Source organism: Elgaria multicarinata, chromosome 3 (genome assembly GCF_023053635.1).
Source record: "Elgaria multicarinata webbii isolate HBS135686 ecotype San Diego chromosome 3, rElgMul1.1.pri, whole genome shotgun sequence".
Lineage (NCBI taxonomy): Eukaryota > Metazoa > Chordata > Lepidosauria > Squamata > Anguidae > Elgaria > Elgaria multicarinata.
The window spans coordinates 120,179,671-120,204,419 of record NC_086173.1 but is presented as its reverse complement, the minus strand read 5'-3'; the positions used below and the strand labels follow the sequence as shown (position 1 = coordinate 120,204,419).

The 24,749-nt window shown below is 46.1% G+C and overlaps 1 protein-coding gene across 3 annotated transcripts in view; it reads left to right on the top strand.

Moving 5' to 3' along the window:
- SLC41A3 (solute carrier family 41 member 3) overlaps positions 1-24,521 on the top strand; it is a 50,965-nt gene extending 26,444 nt beyond the window's left edge. For all 3 annotated transcript variants that reach the window (XM_063121381.1, XM_063121382.1, XM_063121383.1), the window contains 9 exons: positions 2,284-2,391; positions 5,163-5,234; positions 7,190-7,334; positions 8,833-8,979; positions 13,612-13,756; positions 15,214-15,293; positions 17,793-17,927; positions 23,339-23,487; positions 24,284-24,521. In XM_063121381.1, the coding sequence (XP_062977451.1) occupies positions 2,284-2,391; positions 5,163-5,234; positions 7,190-7,334; positions 8,833-8,979; positions 13,612-13,756; positions 15,214-15,293; positions 17,793-17,927; positions 23,339-23,487; positions 24,284-24,469 (1,167 nt within the window). In that variant the 3' untranslated portion in view covers positions 24,470-24,521. The remainder of the gene's footprint in view (positions 1-2,283; positions 2,392-5,162; positions 5,235-7,189; positions 7,335-8,832; positions 8,980-13,611; positions 13,757-15,213; positions 15,294-17,792; positions 17,928-23,338; positions 23,488-24,283) is intronic.
- Positions 24,522-24,749: the final 228 nt, after the last annotated feature.

Below are 24,749 nucleotides of genomic sequence, written 5' to 3'. Positions count from 1 at the left end.
GGTATCATTCTCTGGACTCCTCAGACCACTGCAGAACAGGGTAGCCCATGAGCATTTCCCACATAGCTCAGGGGAATATCTCCAGCAGCAGGGCACTGTGAATATGCACTAGCCCTGCCACATCATGGATTTTCTGCTAATTGGCTCCCAGGAGCCACCGGTCAGGAGGACTCTAGGAGGCTTCAGCTGCCGTCTTGGCTGGCGTCCTTCAATAGCCAGGCCGCTCCTTCACTCAGTTCTATAAAGAGAGAAATGGCTCATCTACACCAAGCAGGATATTCCATTATGAAAGTGGTATGAACATGTTATATAAAAGGCAGGAGCCACACTACTGCTTTATAGCAGTTGATGTGCACTGACAACTGTTGGAGCCCACTGACACACACCATATTCTGCTTTCATACCACTTTCATAGTGTTATATCCTGCTCGGTGTAGATGTGTCACGGGCTCCAACAGTTGTCAGTGCACTTCAGTACCGCTATAAAGCAGTAGTGTGTCTCCTGCCTTTTATATACCATTTTCATACCGCTTTCATAGTGCAATATCCTGCTTGGTGTAGATGAGCCCTAAGTGTGTGTGGGGGGGAGTGGGGTGGAATATCTGCCAGGTGAATTGGAGAGAAGAGAAATAGGAAGGTGAAGAAATATAGATGAGCAGGGGATGGGAAGAGGAAGGAAGAAAAATAGATGGGGTGAGATTTAGGAAGGAGAAAGGTGGGCAGAGGAGCAAATTGAAGGGCGGAAGGTAGGCAGATGGGAGGAGGTAGGTGACTTAGCAGGGAAAAGAAGGCCAATGAAGTAAGAGGGAAAGGCAGGTGAGTGAAATGTGCAAGAGGATGAAATGTGCATTAGAGCAGAAAGTAGCAGTGTGAATTTGTGTGTTTTGGGGAAGTAGAGGCAAATGACTTTTGTTCCGTTGCTCTCCCTCCAACCACTCTCTACTTCTTCCAGGCTCCCATTTGTAAACCTGTAATTCTAACTCTCTGTTGCTATTTTATATTTTCATCTAATTTCTTTTGGTCATGTTTTTCTAAGGGCCATTGTGTAGACCCAATGTAACCCAGTGCCCACCAGATATTTTGGACTACATCTCCCATAATCCATGGTCGTTGGCCCTCCTGGGGCTGATGGGAGTTGTCCAAATAATCTGGAGGATTTAACACTGGGCTAGACCAGCCTTCTACAACTTGATTCCCTTCAGATGTTTTGGATTACAACTCCCAGCATTCTGGACCATTGTCCATGCTTCCTTGGGGTGATGGGAGTGGAAATCCAAAATATCTGGAGGGTTGTTGGTTGCGTAAGTCCAGTATTTGGCTGTTGTTAGCAATGTGCAAATGTTTTTATGTCATTCAATTTATGTGCCAAAATGCACAGTCCACAGCCCATATGGCCTCCATTATAATTTCGAGCTTCTTTTTTAAACCTATAGTTGTCTCTTCCATTAGATTGAGCAGCTGGCTTTAAATACAAATATGAGCCTCTTCTGGTACACATTCTCACCTGAAATATGTTCTGGCAGAACAGTTTCTTAAGTTGGCTGGGAGGATATGAATAGGAAAAAATGCCTTTCTTGGAAACACACAAAGTAAAGGTTATATTAAAAAGAAAGAAAGAATAGTTATAATGAATCTATATTTAAAACACCTTTAACTCACTCCTGCTGCTTTCTCCAAATTGAATACCAAGGATCCACACTATCCTTCTCTTTTAATTCTAGAAATCTTCTGAATATGTTCTTGCCTAAAGTACGCTCTTACAGAGAATCAGGCCGTAGGTTTATCCCAGGATTGTCCTGGGGTCAAACCTGTTCATCTAAGTGCCACACAGGGCATCCAGCGCTCAGGCAGGAATGAACCTGGGATGATCCTGGGATAAACCTTAGGTCTAGCTACGGCCTCAGATAAATACTTTCTGATCTGACTGGCAAAGGAGCGCAAGGATCCCAGGAACAAAATTGTTTTCTTTTACTTTCTTTAGTCAAATAGAGGTTGTGCTTGTTCCTTTAAGCTGTACAGTGAAGGAGTGTATGTTAATTGCTGTCCTTCCTGATGATATTTTTTTTCAAAATGATCACAAAATGGTGCGGACAGATGAGAATGTGGGGTTAATTATGTGATTAGCACTATCCAATAGGTTCCCAAGACACAAATACAACATCATTCCACAATGAAGAATTCTGTATATAACTAATCAACTTGTAAATACGTCAAAATGCTACACTGCATTGTGGTTGGTATGACAATGGATTCACCTTCTCTCCTTTCTCTTTTTTCTCTCAGCACTGGAAAGTGTTTAAGACAATCACAGAACTATTTATCTTGATTCCAGCCCTGGTTGGCTTGAAGGGCAACCTGGAAATGACCTTGGCTTCTAGACTTTCTACTGCTGTAAGTGTCATCCTTGAGGTTGCATTTTTAATATGTAGAGATGTATTCACGACTTTTGTTTGGCAAGGAAAATGTTGGGGTTTAATCAAGAGTCTCCTCAATAGCCCATCCATGAAAATGGATTCCACTTGGTTGTTAAGCAGCAAGCTTGTGGAATAGGTAATAACTAGTGCTGTGCCGAAAATTTCTCCCATGAAAATTTCGACCATTCTTATTCAATTAGATAAAAAAGAAATTGCTTTCAAAAAGAAATTCAAAAGAGAAGAAATTTCGAAGAAATTCTCATGGGCTGGGTTCAGGGTTCTTGTGCTTACCTTACTTATGAGGTAGCTGAGGAGTATGTGTGTGAGTGCCCTGTCTTTCATTGTACAGTCATCTCTCTGACAGCCTGTAGCCTCCTTGGCTTCCCACACTTCCCGCCCATGGGAGGATATCATAAATTTATTCCTCCCCTAGGGCCTTTTCAGATCAGGAGGTTCAGGCAGCCTGAGAGACTGTAGAGCAATGGTGAGATGTGTAGTAGAAAGAAAAATATAGGCAGCACCCTCAGTCACTTCACAGTGATTAGTTAAGGTCAAAAATACTAGGGGTGTGTATGGACCCCCCAATCCACTTCTTGACCCGATCCGGAAAATCCGGATTGGGCCCGATCCTCTTCGTGCCGCTCCGCCCGTCTCCCACTCCGCAGAGCGAGATCCAGCTTCACCGCCGTCACTATATGGACAGCGGCGGCGCAAGATAAGCCACTCACCCACCCCGCCCCCTTACCTTCCTCCATCGCGGGCTTCAATTGAGGCCCCGGTTGAAGCCGGAAGAGGCCTCGGCCTTCATTTCCGGCTTCAACTGGGGCCTCAATTGAAGCCTGCGACGGAGGAAGGTAAGTGTCCCTCCTCCCTGCTCCCTTACCTGGCGCTGCTGCCACTGCATGGATGGCGGCGCTGGCACGCCAGATTAGTCCCCCTCCCCCCCACTTACCTGCAGGCGAAGCTCCGGATTGAGGCGATCCTCTTCGCCTCGATCCGCAGCCCCCCTGACTCTCTTCGCCTCCGCCTTTTCCGGAGGCGAATTAGGCCGCCTCGCTCCTGCTTCTCTGAACCGAAGAGAAGCGGAGCACATCCCTAAAAAATACCACCAATACACATTCAAAATAAAATATAAAATGCCCTGAGAATGAGGAAGTAAAATGGAAGCTCCTTTCACAGGGAAAGAAAACTTTCAAGGAATCCCTAAGATTTTTCTTTTCTTATCCCCTAGAAATAAAAGGACACTTTTCAAAATTTTCTCCACACTTTCTTCACCATTATTTTTTGTGGTGGCTGCATTCCCTCCCCTCAGTGCCCTGAGTGATGCTAGGTATATGGGGCATTGTGGAGGATGCAAAATGGGGGCCAGGCTGCCAGCACAGTCGCTGCTATTGCTGCTTACAGTGGCATTCCAAAAAGAAAGAAAGAAAAGCTGTCCTACAACCGGTGCCAATGGCGATGCCTGCCAGTGAGAAATGGTTGGAGAAATTCTCCTCCCCCTGGAGAAATTTGGTGAAATTGTGTCATCCCTCCCCCCTCAATTTATCTACCCACAAATAGGGTGGACAATTTTGAGAGGCACCTTGCACACAGCTCTAGTAATAACGCAATTGGTGGTTATTACCATGCTTATGTAGGGTATATATGAGCCCCTTTTCCCTACTCTGCTGAGCATAAACAGTATTTCTCTTATGATTTACCTCTCTGTTACTCTAGCCAGCTGCTTATTGTATATGTTTGTTTGAAAAAAACCCAAACCTTTACAAACCAACAGTATTTTGAGGTGCAGGGAAAATGTCAACATCCATATGTGCCCATATTCAACATTGACATTGTGCCCTTCTTGTGGGCTTCCAATAGGCATCTGGTTGGCCAGTTTAGGAAACAGGATATTGGACTAGATAGGGCTTTCATCTAGTCCAGCAGGGCTGCTCTTACGTTTCTGTACTCTTACACTCATCTTTCTGAAATACTCAAATGCTATTATTATTATTATCATCATCATCATCATCATCATTATATTAATTTATATCCCGCCTTTTTTTCTCCAAGGAACCCAAGGCAACATACATAATCCTCTTCCTCCTCTCCATTTTATCCTCACAACAACAACCCTGTGAGATAGGCTGGACTGAGTGTCTGCCACTGGCCCAAAGTCACCCAGCGAGTTTCCATGGCTGAGTGGGGACTAGAACCCGGATCTTCCAACTCTCAGTTGGACACTCTAGCCACTACACCCCCCTGGCTCTTACACCTTTTTTCAAACATTCAAAAACACCCAGATGTTTATATCTCTCGGTAGAGCAGATTAGTTGATTTTTTTTTTTAAAAAAAAAGATTGTTTCCTTCCATGAGCAGCTCTGATGTCCTGACAGTGAATAGATTAATGTTTCGAGGGCACCTGCCTGGGGCACAAGTGTAGAATTTGCACAGCAGTTGTAGCTGCAATTTGGAATACACCTGGATGCACACAGTCTGGGCCGCAGCCCTTGCCAAGCTGGCTCCACATGTCTGTTTATGCCCTGTTCGTGACGCTGACAGAAGGGAAAGAAGATCTCTGTCCTGCAGGGATAGATAGGGGAAACTCTCATTAATGCAAGGAGGTTGAAAATGAGAAAGGTTGGGAACAGTGGGCAGCACCTGCCACGTTGCTGGTAAAGTGCAGCTGTATCCTTGCTGTGGCAGGTGCTCTCTCCTACCATACCTGTCGATGTGTAAGATTTAAATGTTTCCTCTTCTGCCTTGCAGGCTAATACTGGGCGGATGGATGATTCTCAGGAACAGTGGAAAATGGTTACCTGTAATTTGGCCTTGATTCAGGTGAGCAGGTCTAAACTTTTACTTGAGGCATCTTGGTAGTGTTAGTGAAACTATACCCCACAAGCTAAATCCCATAAGTGGTTCAGCCAGTTTAAAACTCAAGGCTAAGAGTACCTACTAATTGTGTCAGTTTAGAATTTTCCTTTACATTCATTGGTGGAAGCCCCATTATTTTTGTACAAATACAACAACTTTAGACTGAAGTCTGTACAGCCAGGCTTGTGTTATGGCTTCACTTCATTTATGCAACTCACAGTATGATCCTAAATACATTTACTCAGAGGTAAGTCCCACCAAATTTAACGGGTCTTACCCCCAAAGTTAATGCATTGAATAGCCCATATGTAAACATTTTTTTTGCATAGTTTAGAACTTTCAGATTTGTTAGATGTTTTGTGTATAGTCTGGGATTTTTTGAAAGGTCGCAGGCTTTATAGGTATGGAATCCTGTACTCTTTGATATTCTGTAGGAATCCATTGGCATTCCTATTCTGTATGCTGTGGTCAATCACCATGTATCTGCAAATAGAGCCAGAACCTTAGATTTCCCTTCTCCAAAAGCAAATGCCCGTCTAATTGATTAGTTTGGTGACTGCCCGATTTGATTGATTACATTGTTAATTGTCCTTAATTCATTATCTCTGCCTATTTTCATATGCATGGTTGTAAACAGTTTTACGTTTCTAGTTATGAACATATTGTATGAAAATAAGTCCTGTTGAATTCTGGAAACTTACTTCTACACAACGTGCTCAGTACTGAATCCCCGGTATTTCTGTTGCTTCAGAAACGTGACTATGGTGATTGTTTAAAGGACAAATCAATGGAGTTTTTTCCTCAAGAGAAGCTGTCATCTGTACTTAATCCTTTTAATATCAAGTGAACAGAGCTATTGTTTAGTCGGTAAATTGAATGATAGTTTAAAGAAGGCTGTTAATTCTCTCAAATACCATTAAAGATACAGGATAATGTATTGCATTTTATTGGACACGTTACAAAAAACTGTTCATTAGACAGAATTGAATGCTAACCATGTAACCCACAAGCTTGGGTGCTTCTTTAACAACAGCCCGTTAAACAGCTAATAGCCCTAATAAATTGAGTTGCAAATTTAAGTTGGTTCAGCAATCATTTTCTCTTCTCAGGAAATCATAAGAATTGTAGTTCTGTGAAGGGGGATAGGAATCTCTAACAGAGAAAGCACATAGCCCAACTACAATTCCCAAGATTCTTTTGGGGTGGGGTTGATAACACTTAAAGCGGTATAAAATTGATATGTTTGTAGTTTAGATAAGCTGCCTAGTGCAGTATATTTAGCATAATAATGTAGAATGTCTGTTTTCATCCACTAGAGGGCAGCAGTATGCCTTTGTAGACAACCTAAAGATACCTGAATTTTAACGGCATACCAAAAGCTTGTAATTTTGGCAGTTTCAGAGATGTATTTACTCTCACAAACATTTTAAAAACCTGCCAGGAGAAAAGTAGCTCTGTGCATTTGTGTGTGTGTGTGTGAGAGAGAGAGAGAGATTTGAATTGAATTGAATTGGTTGGCAAGGATTGGGTTAAGCGCGCGCACACACATACATATGCGCACACACAGGCCACAGCTAGACCTAAGGTTTATCCTGGGATCATCCAGGGTTCGCCCCTGCCTGAGCACTGGATCCCCTGTGTGTCACCTAGATGAACAGGTTTGACCCCTGGACGATCCAGGGATAAACCTTAGGTCTAGCTATGGCCACACACACACACACAGGTGCTTCTCTGCTCAAAAGTCTCCACCCCGTTGAAGCTACTTTTTCATTCTAAAAACCCTCAAAACTACGGGGGCTTCCTGACATGTCTGCATGTAACATGCTGTTCATCTCTGTACTGCCTACCTAGCCCAGGAATGCTTGCAGGCTACGATTTCCTGCAGCTTTCGGTCTTCCTCCACTGTTTTTGTTCCACAGGTGCAGGCCACGGTGGTGGGGCTGCTGGCAGCTCTCGCAGCAGTCTTTCTAGGCGCTTTGTCCAAGGGGCACATAGAGCTGAACGAAGCAGCCGTGCTGTGCGCCAGCAGTTTGACGACAGCATTCATAGCTGCCCTGTTGCTCGGTGAGTCTTTCTAAACTCCCCACACTCCATGGACCCTTTTGGGCTCAAATTGTCAGTGTTTCCAAAAGTGTGTTTCTGTTCCTTTACCCAAACACGTCACTCCTTCCCTCCAGCAGTTATGCCGTCGCTAAAGCCAGAATCCATCTACAGTTCTTTTTGCCCCCTCTCGCTGTACAAAACATCCTGGGACTTGGGTTGCATCACCAACTACCACCAACCTAGCCACAGTAGCACATGCGCTGGTAACTTCCCGATTAGACTACTGCAATGCACGCTACGTAGGGCTGCCCTTGAAGAAGACTCAGTGGTTGCAGCTAGTGCAAAATGCAGCAGCTAGACTGCTGGCCGGAACATCACATAAAGACCAGTGGTCTTAAAGGAATTGCGCTGGCTGCCCTATATGTTTCTGGACAGAATTCAATGTGTTGGCAATGACATTTAAAGCCCTAAATGGTTTGGCGACCTCGATACTTGAGGGAGTGCCTGTCCCTATATATGCCTGCCCGAGATTTGAGATGTGTTGAAGGAGCCCTCCTCTGCATCCTAACAATGTGAGACATGCATTATGGTGGGACATGGGAGAGGGCTTCTCTGTGGTGGCACTGCGGCTGTGGACGCCTGGCTGATGCCAACGTTGGCCTTGTTTCAGCACCAAGTTAAAATGTGGCTTTTTATAAAAGCCTTTGAGGGCTAAATTTGTCTAAAAGCTGCGCACAGTTTTAATTTTTTTTATTAATTTTATATTCTTTACTGGTTTTAACTGGTTAATAGTTTAATGTGTTTTAGGTATGTGCATTATTTATTGTTTTATACTGTTTGATTTTACCTGCATGCTGCCCTGAGATCCCAGCGATATAGGGCAGGATGGAAATGTTTAAATAAATAAATAATTTTGGTGCATTGTAGGTGCTATATAAATAATAATAATAATAATAATAATAATAATAATAATAATAGGAGCCAGAAGACACTGCAACATACACACACACATACACACCTCAACACTCCCAATTAGAAAGAAAGAGAAGCACTGAATCTGATTTATACTGGGTTAGACCATTGGTCCATTAGCTGATGGTTGCAGAAACTCAGGCCTGGGGCCCAAATCCAGCCCTCTGGAGTTCCATGAGTTGATGTGAAAGGGAAAGAGATTATTGACCCACTTCTTGGAGAAACATCTGTCAGCTCCGACAGCTAAGTTTTAACGCCATGTTCAGGAGTTGTGTGCCTCTGAATACCAGGAGCTGGGGACAAGCAGCAGAGTACGGCCCTTACCTTCATATCTTACTTTCTGGTCAGATTCTGTTGGAAACAAAACAATCTTATTGTCAGAACCTCTAACACTTCTACACTGCGCTGTCAACCAGGCCCCTTGCTGGGCCCCTCCACTGACAAGCCTTCGTCAACCCATATACACATTCCCGCAAACTCAACATGGCAAGCATTGTGATTTTGCCACACCCGCTTTGTCTGATCCTCTGTTCTGTGTCTTTCCTAGGTCTGGTGATGATTGGCGTCATCCTGGGTGCAAGAAGGGTGGGGATTAACCCCGATAACATTGCCACCCCTATAGCTGCAAGCCTTGGAGACCTGATAACCCTTTCCCTGCTGGCTGGTATCAGCAGCACCCTCTTCAAATACATGGGTATGTTGATGGGAGAAGGCTGGCAGCTCAGATGGGAGATACGTAAAGCTTCCTAAAAAAGGGGGGTATTTCCCAGGGCAGCCAACTACGCTGGTAGGGATACGCATTGCTGTAGGGAGGGAAGCCACTTCCGAACTTCCCTAAATTCTCCAAAAATCATTTTGAAGCTTGTTTTGGCTTGCTCTCATTTTCATTTTCAGCCTGTTTTTTGCTCATTCGAACAGGAAATGTTCACGATGCTGTACGTATTTTTCAAAAGCGTTCTTCCTCATTGCGAAAGGTGGCAGTGCATTTTAAAAAGTGCTCATTTCAACATGCACAAAAAAATACACATTTTTCAAGCACAATCATGAATTTGCGTTCATGAATTTGCGTTTCTCGGGAACAAATGTGCTTCTGCTCTCGTTTGCAATTGCGTGGGCTACTTAATGGTTTTCTGTATCCTGTTGCTTACATCACAAGGCAGTAAAGTTGTCACATCCCAGTAGAGTGACGTAATTCTACCTTCCTGGTTCATTCCCTCTTTCTGACATCAGAGAATCAGTATGGTGTAGTGGACAGCCTGCTGGAATAGGGCCCTTGAAGCTGATTGGGCAACCTTGGGCCAATCACTTCTTTCCAACCTTGCCTACCTCACAGGGCTGTTGTGAGCGAAACAATAGGGAGGGGGACCGTGCACACCATCCCAAGCTCCTTGTGCAATACAATTTTATGTAGTACGTGAAAATGTAATATCGAAACGTTTTGAGGGTGAACAGATACAGAGAGTTAAGGGGTCTCTAATCATTACGTAGAAGATGGAATTTCAACAGGTGTAACTCCTCTTACTCATACAAAGCAGCGTCTGGTGAAATTCCAGGCGACCACCCCCTTCCCTGTTAAGTGTCTGGCCTTTGATCCTAAATGGTCCTGCCCGTCTGAAAGCAGAGAAACTGCTGATGTTTTCCCTCCCTCCAGCCATTAAACCAAGCAGAGAGCAAAGAGACATTCCACCCCTCCTTTTGCTGCCCCTGCACCCCACAGCACGCTCTTTGCCCTGGATCACCTGTGGTGGTGTTGTTACGTGCTGTTTGAATCCTCTCCTGCCTTCCCCAGAGGAGGCTCTTCTTTCTGGGTGACAACCTCTATGATTAATGCAACTTCTGTGATCCAAGGCTTTGATAACTTCGTATTTCTAGCCTCAGGCTTCATCAGCGTCTTCTCGGGGGGTGATGGGGGGGGGAACAAAAGCAAAATGGAACATTTCAAGAATGCTTCATCTGCCACATTACCTGCAAAATGTGTTGTGACCGGCCAGCTTTGGACCCGTTACAAAGAGCAGATGGAGAGCCCTTTAAGAAAGATCGTTCAGCATATCAAAAGGCCTGGCACACGCCCCACTGCTGGAAGGTGTTTCTTAAGCTTGCTGCCTTCTGCTTCTGAGTCATGCTGGTTTTTGCATAGCTCAGCATTCTCCCTTCCTCTTTGGTAAAGTTCTGTGTACTTCTAAGGGTCATTCCAAGGTTATACTTCTTCAGAAAGGAAGGAAAGGGCAGAAGGAGTTGATTCAGACTCAAGGGAGCTGATAAACCAAGTTCCTGCAGCCCGGGGTTGGGGGAGAGGGGTAAGCTAAGATTAACTCCATTACCTCCTCCCGTTTTTCCCCCCTCTTCACATGGCAGTCTGACAGCCTCAATTACAGTCCAGGATCCTTCATATATGAAGGCTGGATCCACATTACCTGGGACTAAAAAGCCCCCTCCCCAAAGCAAAAAGTGAGATTAACTATCAGTGCCACAATCAAAATACAGAAAGAGAATGACTGTCAAAGAACGGTAACAATAACACCGTGATCACTTGCAGAATCTATTCTGCAGCCAATATACGTTCTAGATTTCTTCAGGCTCGGTCTAGACCAGCAGTGGGGAACCTTCAGCTCATGGGCATAACCTGGCCCATGGAGGTTCCCCACTGTGCGCCCCACCCACTCCCCGCCCTCGGCCCAGAGGCTACCTGGGGCTTGGGGAGGAATCACAGGTTGGCGATAACAAGGGGACCCCCCCTTACTCTGCTAAGGGCTTTGCCTGTGCCACATCATCCCCAATGGGGGAAGACACGGGGGCAGACAAAGCTGGTCCCTGGCCAAAACAATGGTTGAAGAAGCGCCTACCGGTGTTTCGTGCTGGATGCCCACTGCTGGGGACTTCAAGGCTTTCAACAAATGAACTATTCCAGACATAACATGTGAACTATGAGCAGACATAAAAATCTGTTGCGAAGATTCCGTACTTTTAAAAAGGGGGTGGAAGTCTGTCTCCACTGCTTGACTTATCACTCAAGTTGAGAATCCTGCCGAGAGGAATCTCAAGAAGCCCTGACAACAACCATCCTATTTTTCTCAAAACTCTTCAGTTCCTCTCACCACAGGCTGAGTTTGGTAACAAAATGTACATGTTGAAACATCCTAGTTGTGTCAGAAATGCTTGGTTATCAGGGCCTTCTGCCTGGATTGAACCTAATTTTATAGGAGGTGCATGAGACTTGGCCTTCTGCCCTGCGTAATTGCTGTGCCAGAGGGGCAGGAGGCTTCCATCCTTTCCTTGGCTGAACTCTGAAGATTTTCTAAATGTGTTCAGACATGAACTCCAGGGTCTTTCTTCCTTTCTTTCCAACAATGCTGCTTAGTCAGGAGTTATTTGTGAGAATCACGTTAGTGAAAGGGGCTGTAATTCAGTTATGGCCAGCTTATTTACTGTTCTCCAGCACCACAGATGCCACAGGTGCTTTAGTAGTTCACTGCTCTCCTGCCACCCTGCTTTTAAAACAGGCGGCCGTGTTTTCTCCCCCCCCCCCTTACGCAAGCCCCTTGGCTTCCATTAGGATGTATCAAGTTTCCTGTCTACAAATTAACAAGCTGCTTTCATATGCTGGGCCCTTCGGTGACAAAATGACTGCTTAGATGGGAGTAATGAGCTTGTTCCATTATCCCGCGAGAACATAGTGCCTTCAGTTAGGGTTTCTTAATTTTCCACCTCCAGGTAATTCTACTTTAGCCAGCTCTATCTTGCCAGCACGATAGAAGGGCTCCTATTTAAAGATTAGCGGCAAATCCGATTAGTATACTCTGGGGTGATGTTTGTATAAAAAGGGAACAAGAAAACATACTTGACCCCTAATCCAACTGAAGTTAGTCGTGCTTAAGTACCATTGAAAGCATTAGGCCGGAAGGACCACCTTTTCCCTGACGAACCTATAGGCATTTGGGACAACAGATACTGCTAGTTGTGGCCTTTATGTCCTTTTCCAGCTCTGTGGCTTTGTCGCTGCTAGGGATATAAATATTTTAACTAATTCATTCTTTAGGCCAGGGGTGTTGAACATCTGGGCTAAATCTGGCCCACCTGGGATTTGGCCCTCTAGGGTTCCGCCAGACGGCCAGTGCCCCCTTTTCCCAAACCCCGCAATCGTTTGGTGGTTTCTCAGCTTTTGTCCATTTCCCCCCATTTAAAAAGTTTGACATGCCTTAATTACCAGAACTAAGAGCTTAAAGCTAAAATATGCTGATATTGTGGTCCTGCTTCGTCCAGCGCCAGAATGTGGTCCCTGTGAGCTCCCCTGAAACTGAATTCAGGCTTCAAGCTGAAAGAGGTTTGACAGCCCTGCCTCAGGCACTTCTCTCCTGGCTCATACAAAATGGGAAATCTTATTATTGATGTTTAATGTTTTCCATTCTAGTTAGTGCTGTGCCAAAAAATTTAGTTGTTCCATTTTCGGCATTTCGTGAGGGTGGGGTATGAAAATGCTGGCAAAAGAGGCTGGAAGAGGTGAGAATTTTGGAGAATTTTCTCCTTGTGGAGAGAGTTTCCATATACTTTTTTAAAGTGAGAGGTGTATTTAACACCCCCTCCCCAAAAAACAACAACCCTCGATGCTTGCAGGCCCAGCACTTCTTCCTGAATGCCTATTGGAGAGGGTGAGGTCACATGGTCTCCAATCAGCACTCACTAAGAACTGCCAGGTTCCTCCAAGTGCCAGGGGTGTGTTTAAAGAAAATAGAAAGAAGGCCCCCCTCAGCAATTGGCTACACTTTAAAGAGATATGTGGAAATGCTTTCGTCATCCCCACAGAAGAAAATTCCCCAAAATTCTCCCCCTCCCAGAGAAAGAGTCAGAAAAAATAGTGTCTCTTTTGCAGGGAGAGAAAAAGTTTCCCCAAAATAGGGTCTGGATTCAGCACAATACTAATTCTAGTATCCAATAAGTTTTCCATTTCAGCCAGGTCTGCTGGTTGATGATAGATGATAGTAATGCTAGTCAAGGAAACTTGCTTGCATCTTGCTTGTATCTGCAAGGGAACTTTGGCTATTGGGTGGTATAAAAATGTAATAAATAAATAAATTCGTTCACTTGAGAAGATAAAATGGCTTTGCTCATGACATGAGAATTATGTAGTCTTCTCAGAGCTGATGATTTCTTTGGCCCTTTCTACACCTAGGGATTATCCCAGGAAAATAGAGGGATCGTCCCTGCCTGCTCCCGGGATCCCCTGTGTGTCATTTGCATGCACAGGGATGATCCCGGGACGATCCCTGGAAAAAAGGCAGGTGTAGAAACGGCCTTTGTTGTTAACCTGAGATCTCTTTTTTCTTGGCAGAGATTAGATACCTTTCGCCCTTGATCTGTGCTGTCTTCGTTGTGATGCTTCCTCTGTGGATAGCTATTGCCAGGCAGAGTCCTCCCATTGCAGAAGTCTTGAAGTCTGGATGGCAGCCAGTCATTGTGGCCATGTCCATTAGCAGGTAATCACCATTAGGTAGGGAATGGGGAACCCTCTGGAGGAGATTCGGATGGATGCAAGGGGGAGAAGACAAGACAGAGGTGAAACGACAAATCTGGGTCCAACCCCATGTGTGTGCACAAAATGTTTGTGAAATATATCTCACATGCACATGATTCCATTCCCTCTTGAGAATGTGTATGTGCATATTGATAGCGATGGTTTTACTTGTTCTTTGAAAGAAATAAAGGAGAACACCTTACAAGGTTATAGTTCTTACTATGTTGAAACTAAATATATCCAACTGAATATATTCAGGTTTTTAAAGATCTATCAGCTTTTTAAACTGCATTCTTATTTTTAAAAGATCACCTTTCTTTCTTTATTTATTTATTTATTTAAGGATTTTTATGCCGCCATTCAGCCAAAAAAGGCTCTCACGGCGGCTTACAAAAGTATTTCTTGACAGTCCCTGCCCACAGGCTTACAATCTAAAAGACATGACACAAAAGGAAAGGGGATTGGGAGGGAGGAGGAGGAGGGGGAAAAGGAAAGCAAATTCAGGCACTACAATCTTAGTTGGAAAGTTCAGCAGTTACAGGTGACAGCAGGAGGGAGGGGTGCTCTCAGCTGGAGCTGGACCCAGGCACTTTCTTTATGAAAGTATGCCATGGCTACAGTCCCTCCAAAATATTCTGAAGCGCTGAATGATCACGGCCTCTAGAATAAATGTAACTTACGACTTTGTACATGCCACGTGATTGAAGATGATATGCCGCAAAATGAGACTTTGTAAAACAAAAATATGTCTGTCGGTCTGTAATCCACGTGAGATATTCCCAGTGTTGCTTCAGTGCTCAAGGCTTTACCCACGTTACCACATATGCCACATCTTGTTTTGTTACATGATGTAGTGATGGCCACCGAGGTGGGTGGCTTTAAAAGGGGATTAGACGCTTTCATGGAGGAGAAGGCTATCAATGACTGCTAGTCCTGATGGCTCTATGCTACCTCCAAGATCAGAGGCGGTCTGCCTCTGTACCCCAGTTGATGGGGAACATCAGCAGGTCCTGCTTGTGGGCTTCCTATGGGCATCTGTTGTCCATTATGGGAACAGAATGCTGGACTAGATAGGCCTTTGGGCTGCTCTAGCAGGGCTCCTCTTCTCTTCTTTCGTTCTTAATATTAAATCTCTCCTAATGTGGGGTTTCACTCTTCATTTCCCTTCAGCTCTTCCTTCTCTGGGAAGAGGGTTGAGATCTGTCTTGGTAAACTGCCTGCCTCAGAGACATCAGTGACGTCAAAATTGCCTGCTTAAAATTTTGCTGAACAGGTCAGAATGAGAAGCACGTGTGGCTGCATATAGTCTTATGAGTGGAAGATGCTGATAGTTATTAATTATACAGTCCCTGGGCAGTGGGCACTAATGGATGGGGGATTAACCTATTTGTGCATATTTGCTTTGTTTTTTTTAAACAGCCTTGGGGGACTAATCTTGGACAAGACCATAACAAACCCAAACTTTGAAGGCATGGCTGTTTTCACCCCTGTGATCAATGGTAGGCTGAACATTATTACTTTCTTTTGATTTCCATATTAATAGAGGGGTTTGGAGGTTGCAAATCTATTTTCTCTCTCTCGAGGTTCCTAGTTTTTAGATCCATAAGTAAAATCAGCCTTGATTCTCTTACAAAGCTGCAGCACATAATTTAGCAGCTTGGCATCTCAGGAAATTGGAAGGATTTAATCACGAGGATCTTCCCCAAATTGATAATTCTATTCATCTGCATAGTGGAGGGGGCTGTAACTCAGTGATGGAGCATCTGCTTTGTACGCAAAAGGTCCCAGGCTCATTTCCCGGCATCTCTAGGAAGGGCTAAAATCCTGGAGTGCTGCTGCCAGACAGTGAGGACAATATTAAGCTAAATGGACCATTGGTCTGACTTGGTATAAGGCAGCTATCTATGTCCTAAAACATTGGTTTACAATGGAAGATTAACCAGTTCAAAAGCTGTGTACATTACATAACACTTGTATGTGGGCCCTGGATCTTGGACAAATGACTCAGGGTGTCACTGCAGAATGGGACTCGTAGTGTTTAAGCTGTGCCACACTGTGGCCTGGTTTGCACATAACACTAACTCATTGCTTATTTAGCCCATCATTTGTTACCCTACAAAGAGTTTGTCTGGCAGATGATCAAACAAGCCATGGGTTGTTTTCTGAATCACTGGATGTTTGTTCCCTCCTCCTTCGCCTGCTGCTCCTTCCTTGTACCCCAAATGCCTTTGTGGCACTGTAGTACTGGCATGTAGAGGGACTGGGATTTTTTTACCACTCTTGCCTGCTTCCTCTGGCCTGTCGAAATACAACCCATGAACAACCCTCTGTTTTTGTTTCACACGTAATGGCAACTAATGGTTTAAACAACCCACAATTCACGCCCAAACAACAAACTATGGATTATTTTTCTGGGCTGTTCATGGTTAACAAATCATTGTTTGTTAGCGCAGATGGGGTCAGACATCACAACCCAGAATTTAACAACCCATGGGTTAAATCATGGGTTAGCGTCATGTGTGAACCGGGTCAGAAACACAAGACTTGGAGATCAAAGTGGTTTGGCACAAACATAACTTTAAACCTTGAATTCTCTTGCTATAAGGCAGCATAAAATGTTTTTTTTAAAATAAATAAATAAAAGAATAAATGAGAGGCTTAAAATGTATCCAGTGTGACCTCAGGGGCAGCTCCCACGTGAAGAGGATTCCACTAAGATGCTTAATAGAAGCTCCTCCCCTATTCATGTTCACATGTGTGCACATGATCAGCAGAAGAGGCCACTGCAAGGAAGGAGAGATCCCACAAACATGTAAAGCAATAATGTGAGGTTTCCATAGAACTAATCAACCTGCTGAATGAGAAAGGTGGTTTCCCTGCATGGCCAAAATAGATCGCTTTAGAAAGAATACATCTGTCTTATAAATTTTCCAAAGTGTACAAAGCTGATTCAGTCTGTGCCGAATCTGTGTCGGTCTTTCCATCTTTTAGATTTGGTAATAATGAAAGAGTGTTGTGGCTCTGTCCACTGCTGAGAAGCAGAACTAAAAGCAGCTGTTGGCTCTGTAGTAAAGGGCCTGAGCCAGATTCTTCCTGAGGAAGTGGTCCATTATTGCCAAAGACCATATGGCAGCTCCTTCATGTCAGAGGCAGAAGAAGACGTAATGCAGCTGTAAAAAAAAACATCAAAAGGGAGACGTTCACTGGGAGCCTTCACCATGCTTTTCCCATGCTCTTGAGGGATGTTCAGAATTGAGGACCATGGTACAGTGTGCTGCAAGAGTTATGGGAAGGGAAATTGAGGCAGGCCCAAGGCTAAATAAGAATTCTTGATGTTGCTACAAGTGGGAGGGAGAGATCTTTGATATGTGTTCAGCACACAGATATAAGTCAGGATATGGCCTTAGGATTAGTTTTCACAGGAGGGTGGGAGCTGTGGGTGGCTGCCTGACTCAATGGTAGAACAGTGGTAGAGATCAGGAGAGGTTGTGGCTCAGTGTGGTAGAGCTCCACACTGCATTGCTTTCCATGCAGAAGGTCCCCGGTTCAATCCCTGGCTTCTCCCCTGATTACATAAAAGGGGCTGGTCCTAAGAACTACCGCTTCTTTGAAGAGAAGAGGGGCTGTAGCCTCAGTGGGAGAGCACCTGGTTTGCATTCAGAAGGTCCCCGGTTCAATCCCCGGCTTCTCCAGGTAGGGCAAGGAAAGAATCCTGCCTGTAACTCTGAAAAGCCACTGCCAATCAAGGTCGACAGTACTGGGCTAGATGGACCAATGGTCTGACTCAGTATAAGGCAGCTGCCTATGTTGTCCTAGAAGACCCCTCAGAAGGCTGCGGCCCAGATCGTGACTGTTGCTGAGGGTTGGGCTCATGTGCCCCCTTTCCTGGATCATCTCAGTGGACACTGACTGGCCCCCTCCTTCCCAGGGAGCCCTGGACTGAGGCATTCTTGTCACCAAAGGCTAACAGCTGCATGTTCTGCACTTTGGCTTCACAGGTGTCGGCGGCAATTTGGTGGCCATCCAGGCCAGCCGCATCTCTACATTTCTGCACTTCTGGAGCATGCCTGGAGTCCTGCCACACAAGCTGAGGCAGCACTGGCCTAATCCATGCACCACCTTCTTCTCTTCAGGTAGGCCACGGTCCTTAGGCACATTTTTTAAAAAATGTTGTCGATTTATATGTTTTTATGTAAATGGTTTTACGCTTTGTATAATGTATTTTAATGTTGTTAATCTTTGTGAACTGCCTAGAAATTTCCGACTATGGGATGGGGTAGAAATAGAATAAATGAAATGAATAAATGAATCAAGAAGTGACAGTGAAAAATCTGTATGGAACCTTTTGGTTTTGCCCCGCTAACTGTCAGGGAAATCCTTGTAGTTGTAGGGAGATACATCTGTAAAATAAAACCCTATATACTACATCAGTATCAGTTCTGATGTAGCCAAAATGGCCCCATCCATGACACACAAGAGGGAAGAGTCAGTAGGCTTGGGGAACCCCAACATTTCTAGAAGTACAAAAAATGATGAGGAACCCCCCCCCCCTTTAAGAAAAAAAAAGACTAAAGGAGGAGGGAATCTCTCCCAAAGCCAAATGAGGACTGGTCGCGCCCATTCCCCCACCCCTAAGGAGTCCCTTTGGGAGAACTTTCTTCCAAGTGAACATGATGAGGAATGAGCTATAAAAGCAGGTTTCAACGTGTTGTTTCGTTACCTGCTGCTGGGGCACAGGGGCAGCTCCCTCAAAGTATAACTTCATAGCACCACATCTAGACTTGTGCTCCTTTCCAAGCACTTCCTTCTCAGAGCCTTTCCAAATTTTAGTGGAGATGGGCCATTGGAGGAATATTTATGCAGCGGAAGTTTAAGGGACATTGGCAAGCGAGAATGCTTCCAAGTGCTCTTGGTCCTTCAAGAACAAAGAAAACATCAGGGCTTCAGAACCCGACGGTGTCGTCCTGGGCCCCTGAGCAGGAGCATGGAGGTGAAACATGGGCCATTGCTAGACGGGGCCGTAGCACGCGTTACGTACCGTCGTCGTCTTTACAGATCCACACGACGTTCACCGGGATCCATGTTCATCCTGTGGTGAAACCTCTGTTTTCCCGTGTTTTATGAAACGGCTTTAAGCGCGGCTTTGTCTGTCGGCGCGCGCTAATTTGGATACGGGTGGCGGAGGTGTGGGACGAGATGAGGTCAGCGCAGTTTCCGGCGAGGTCAGCACTGGTCAGGAAAAGGCGTGCTAAGGGGAGTGGCCAGCGGTTTCGGCCAAACCTCCTCCGCTGTTTGCGCCTCGTGCGCAGCTGTGGCAGCGGCACGGCGGCTTTTTTAAAAAACACCAAACAGGTCCGCTTTGTGCACGAATGGAGGACCGAAAAAGTGTCTGGTGAGTGGTTGGGGGGGGGGGTGTTGTGGATGTGTGGGTTATGTGCAGCTCGGTACCTCTGCGTGGGTCACTTTTCGGGAAGGCGGGCATCCAACTGTAATGGGAAGTTGGTGGGCAGCCACAGGTACCGTCCTAATGCCAGTGGTTTACGCTGTGCAGAAGATGTAAAGGCGAGCGGGGAATGATGGGCACGGTAGAGGCACGCAGGGCTGTGTGCCTATTGGTGTGGGTACGCGGCAGCTGGCTGTAAGGGGGCAACAAGCGAGGGTGGGTGGCCATCTTCCAGCAGCCACGCAGCAGCAGGCGGTAGGTCAGGGAAGCATCAGCCCAGGGGGTGGGCACGTGCCCTGGGGCCCCTTTGCACTGTGTCAATACACTCCCCTATCCGTCCGACTGCGTTTGCTGGGGGGGGGAGTGACGGCGGCAGGCTGCTGACGCCGGTTTTGGACCTCCGCTGGTGCGGAAACTGACGAGCCCCCGCTTCTTTCTGCTAACGATGCCAATGAGCAGACTCAGGAAGAGTCGGTAGACTCAGGAAGACTCAAATCGTAGTTTTGACTCAGGTAGACTCAAATCGGTAGACTCAGGAAGACTAGACGTCGTGCAGTTTGAATGTATTTTATTGAATACATGTGGTGCGAAGGACGTTGGGATGGGCAGGGGAAGGGCACAGGGCCGGTCGTCGCCGGCAAAACTCAGAGGCGTGATGGGATGTGTAGGTGCAGAGAGCCCATGCAGACAGCTGTCCTCGGATCACAGTACGCCTGTCATCACCCCCGAAAGGAAATGGCAGCATCCCTGCCTTGTCAATGTTTTCCGCTCAACAATGCCACTCGTTCCCATTCTCCTGCCACCGCTGGCCACGCCCCCTGTGGGTCATCACCCAATCCCAACTGGCTCCCCTGTGCCCAGCCTGAGGGAGGGGGCGGCATGGAACAATAGCAGCAGCGCCACTTCAGCCACCGCCGCCCATCTATGTGGATTGCGCTCTCTCGCACTTGCGCAAATCGTGCGGTGGGCGGAACCCACCCACCCCCGGAAATCAGGCCGGTGTGGCTGCGCAACCCGTGCTCGACCCAACAGCACCACAACCGGAGCAAACTTCCGCAACCACCCCCCTCCATCACCGGGATAATCCACACAAGGTGTGGACCATGAGGCGTCACACCTAAACAGGAAAATCCGGATTCACCCCTCCTCAACCACGGAACACCCGGTAGGTCTAGCAAGGCCCATGGACAGCGCTTCGTAGAAAAGGTGGAAATGCAGCTTTCCTTGGGCCGAGAACTCCAGAATGCCCTGATTCATGTGCTACTTTCAGCTGCTTTTATTTCCTTTTATGAGGCATGTAATGCCTGAGCTGAAAGCCCGCAGATCTTAGCCACAGCAGCTTCCACAATCTCAACATTCCTATGATCAAAATCCACAATCTCCCAGCTCAGGACTGGCTCTGGATTTGTGGGAGTTCTTGGTAAAGTTCCTTCTGGGGTGCCCCCTCATCCTTTGATGTGCCCAGGCAGACTTACTTGACGTTGGAGTCGCCATTTTAATTTCTCACAATGCCTTGGAGTCATTGTGATAAATTAAAGAAATGAATCCAAAATCTAGCCACCAAGGCCTGTTCCAGCTCACGTGGACGGCTGCTTTATTGAAAAATGCTGCTGGAACCAAGGCAGGAACCAGTTGTTAAGCGTCTCTCACACATAAAATATTTTCCATTGATAACCATGATTGGTTATCCAATCACTCTGATAGACTTACCAGGCTTACCCATAATTGGTTCGCATGGGTAACCATCACTCTGGCCTGGATTTTGTTATGAAGCTTCATTTGTCCTCAGTAAATAGAAGGACATTATGTGTCTGTGAATGTGGAAAAGTGTAGGAGATAGAAATAACATTTTCTGAACTGCAGTTGCCTCTTGATTTAGACACAATGTTGATTTTTCTCATGTCCAGTGAAACAATCCCTTCAGCCTCCATGTTGAGTCTCGTTTTGATGCAGCATGGAGAAAATCTCCTAATCCAGGTGGTGCTCGCCTGTACAGGATGGCTCGCCACTTGAAGAAAGCCATCATAGGAAATCACTTCAAGTGACTAAGACATTCCTGGGGGTCCCCTACAAGGCCCTGGGCCCTAGAGGTCACTGTGTCAGCCACATGGCTGACCCACTTAGTCCAACATGTACAGCTTTCCCCCATGTTCCTACTCAAGGGCTCAAGATGACATGCACCAGTTGCTGGGGAACATGGGTGGGAGGGTGCTGTTGCACCATGTCCTGCCTTGTTGGTCCCTGGTCGACAGCTGGTTGGCCACTGCGAACAGAGTGCTGGACTAGATGGACCCTTGGTCTGATCCAGCAGGGCTCTTCTTATGTTCCAGGCTCTTAACGTTAACCAAAATAAACTTCGCCCACCACATCTGCTGAGTTATGGAGAGCAGTAAGACGCTTTATCAGACTTCCCCAACCTGGTGTCCTCCAAAGGTGTTGGGCCTAAACTCTCAACTCTGTTGGGAGTTGCAGTCCAACTTTCAAAGGTAGCGTGTGAGGTGAGATAAGTTATCCTAGAATCCACCAGACCAGAACACATTCAGGAATTAAAATGCCTAAATATAGTTACTGATGGACAACCAGAAGAAATAGTCATTTGATATAGAATAACAAATAATTGTTCTAATATCCCAATTCACCACCACCCCAGTTTAACAGTTGTCCTGCCTTTTATCTCATCTTTTCTCACTCTCCCAACTCATCTCTCTCCTTACTCTCCCCATTCCTCTAGCTGTATCTCTCCATCTCCTTTTTTTTGCTCGCTGACCTGCCTGTCACACAGTCTAACCCCACCCACCATCCCATCCCACATTCCTGCTGTCAATCACCTTTCCACTCATTCTTCTGTTACCACAGCCCTCTTATCGAGGTCATTTTTTATGCAGCGATGGATCCTTTTGAAACCTTAGAACTGTTTAGAACAGTGGTTCCCAAACTTTTTCAGGTCACCGCCCCCTTGGTTCCACAAACTCATGCCAAGTGCCCCCTACCCTACATTATAAAAATCATTATTCAGAATAGCGGTTTTCAACGACCCACTCAGGAAGATAACAATAAAATTCAAAACAGTAACAATTAATTTAATATTTATTCAAAATCTAATTACTTTTTTTAGTTTATTCAATTAAACATAATTGATGAACTTGTTCCAGTGATATCATCTTTTGAAAGTCTGATAGTCATATAGTAAGTATATTAGATATCAAATTTAGTAACTAGGGTAGAGTACCTCACTATTCTGTAAATTCTTAATGTGATGGATGGGGCTTGATGAAGTGATACCAGTTTCCCAATGTCTGGTTTAAAGTCACTTTACATGAGTCTTAAATCACCACATTTAGTAATCTGGAATAGATTTCTTTGCTTGGAGAGAAGTAGGCAGACCACACTAAAACCACATTCCACCAAATATGATGTTGGAAATGCAACCAGGAGCTGCTGAACGACTCTCCATAGTGCAGGATAGTGATCAGAAATTTCCTTCTGTAACCAAAACTCCTGGACATTCAGCTCAATGTCATTTTGTAGCTCAGTTGGCCCCTTTAAACGGGAAGCACCTGCTGCAGGCTTGCCAAGGAAGGGAGGGAAAAGAGAGTGAACGCCTCTGTTTTGCAGCTGGCGTGGTGGAGCATGGGTATGTCTCTCCATTAGCGTTTTGGTGCTTTTGAAACATTTCAATTCACCGTTAAAAGGACTCTTCTTAAACAGTTTTAATACATGTGTGGGTTCTTCCCCTATATGGCTTGGGACCAAACTACCTTCTCCCATAAAAATGTCCCTGGGTTTTAAGACCTTCTGGAGAGGCGCTTCTCAGAAAAGACCACCTTGAGCGCCCCCCCCTGCCACCACCTTGAGCGCCCCCCTGACGCCCCCTTGCTCCTTAACGCCCCCCTAGGCAATCCCACCGCCCCCAAGGGGGCAGTACCGCCCACTTTGGGAACCACTGGTTTAGAAGATAGTGGCCAGCTACCTGGGCCACTTGAGTCACTCAACACACAATCGCTACCAGTTGATGCCATGCTGTTTCAAGAAAACTTGAGTCTCGGTCCACTCAGTATAAACCATAGTTATGCTATAATACTTGTTTTTCATCCTCTGCAGGGGTGAATTCAAAGTCCGCTCGGGTCCTGATGCTGCTAGTGATCCCAGGGCACCTATTGTTCCTTTACAGCATTCATCTCCTCCAGGCAGGCCACACGGCGCTCACCTTCATGTTTGTGGCATTTTACCTGATGGCTGCTCTCCTGCAGGTAATCAGAAACGGACTAGGCTCTGTATTCCAAAGTAGATCAGCCACTGTAGCTGTGGAGTGCCAATGTCACACCCTTATTTCATTAAACATAGGGCCACCATTCTGATGCCAGTCCCTTTTAGATTTCTGAACTGAGAGCACTCACTTGAAGGCCTAGTGCCTTTTGTACATATTTCTAGTGAAAACGGATCTAGAGATGCCATCGTAGAACACTGCAGAACGTTCCCTCAGAGCCCCACTTTTCCATCTGGACCACACCCACCTGCCAGACCTTTCTCCCATGTCCTAAAGAAGACAGTCTATCACCTTACCTTGCCCACGATATTTCTAGGGCTGAGGCAAATGGGGTTTTTAACAGAATATTTGGCTCGAAATGAGAGGAAGACAGGGAGTGAAATGTGTCCTGAATCTCCCTCCAGCTCACTGTTTTGCAGTCCTAGTGGTGGCTGTGCTGGTTCTCAATGCCATGGCGGTTGGTAGCTGTTTTCCCTCCTCCTGCCTCCACTAGCAACCACAATGGGCCCGTTCAGAAGACACCCTTAAACCATGGCTTTAACCACAGCGAATGAGGCTTTTTCCTTGTCCTCAGTCGGCCTGCTGAATGGGCGGGGGAAGGGCTACAGTGGCTGCCAGCTGCCAAAATGCTGGGGAGCCTCATAATCGCAGGTAGAAATTTTACTTCCCTTTTGCCTTGTTTCACTCACGTCCCCGAATTGTCAAAACGAACCCCCTCCGCGTGCCCACGCCACGGCTGCTTTTCATGCTGGTGACCTCGTGTCTTTTTCCGCCCACAGGTGGGAATTCTGCTCTACGTAGCTGACCTTGTCGTACGGCTGACGTGGAGAAAGGGCCTGGATCCTGACAATTACTCCATCCCCTACCTCACTGCTCTGGGAGACCTCCTGGGCACTGGGTTCCTGGCCCTTTGCTTCTACTTGGTTTGGCTGCTTAATGGGTTGGAATTGAAACTGGGAAACTAACGGAGGCTTCTGCTACAGTGCTGGCCTACCTGCTGCTCTGAGAAAACAAAACTCTCACGATGGTGCTTTTGACACGGTCCAACAGGGTACTGAACAGAGGACATCCAGGTCCTTAATCCTGGAATGGATTGGATAGCCCTCCCCTTTGATCTCAACACTGCATCGCTGTGATGTTTGAAAGACACCTGCCAATGAAGGAGCATCAACATGGACAGCAGCTTTTGAAGTGCCCGCAAGGAAGGCTGCGGAACGCTCTGCTCCAAGCTGCTTTTCCATTGGC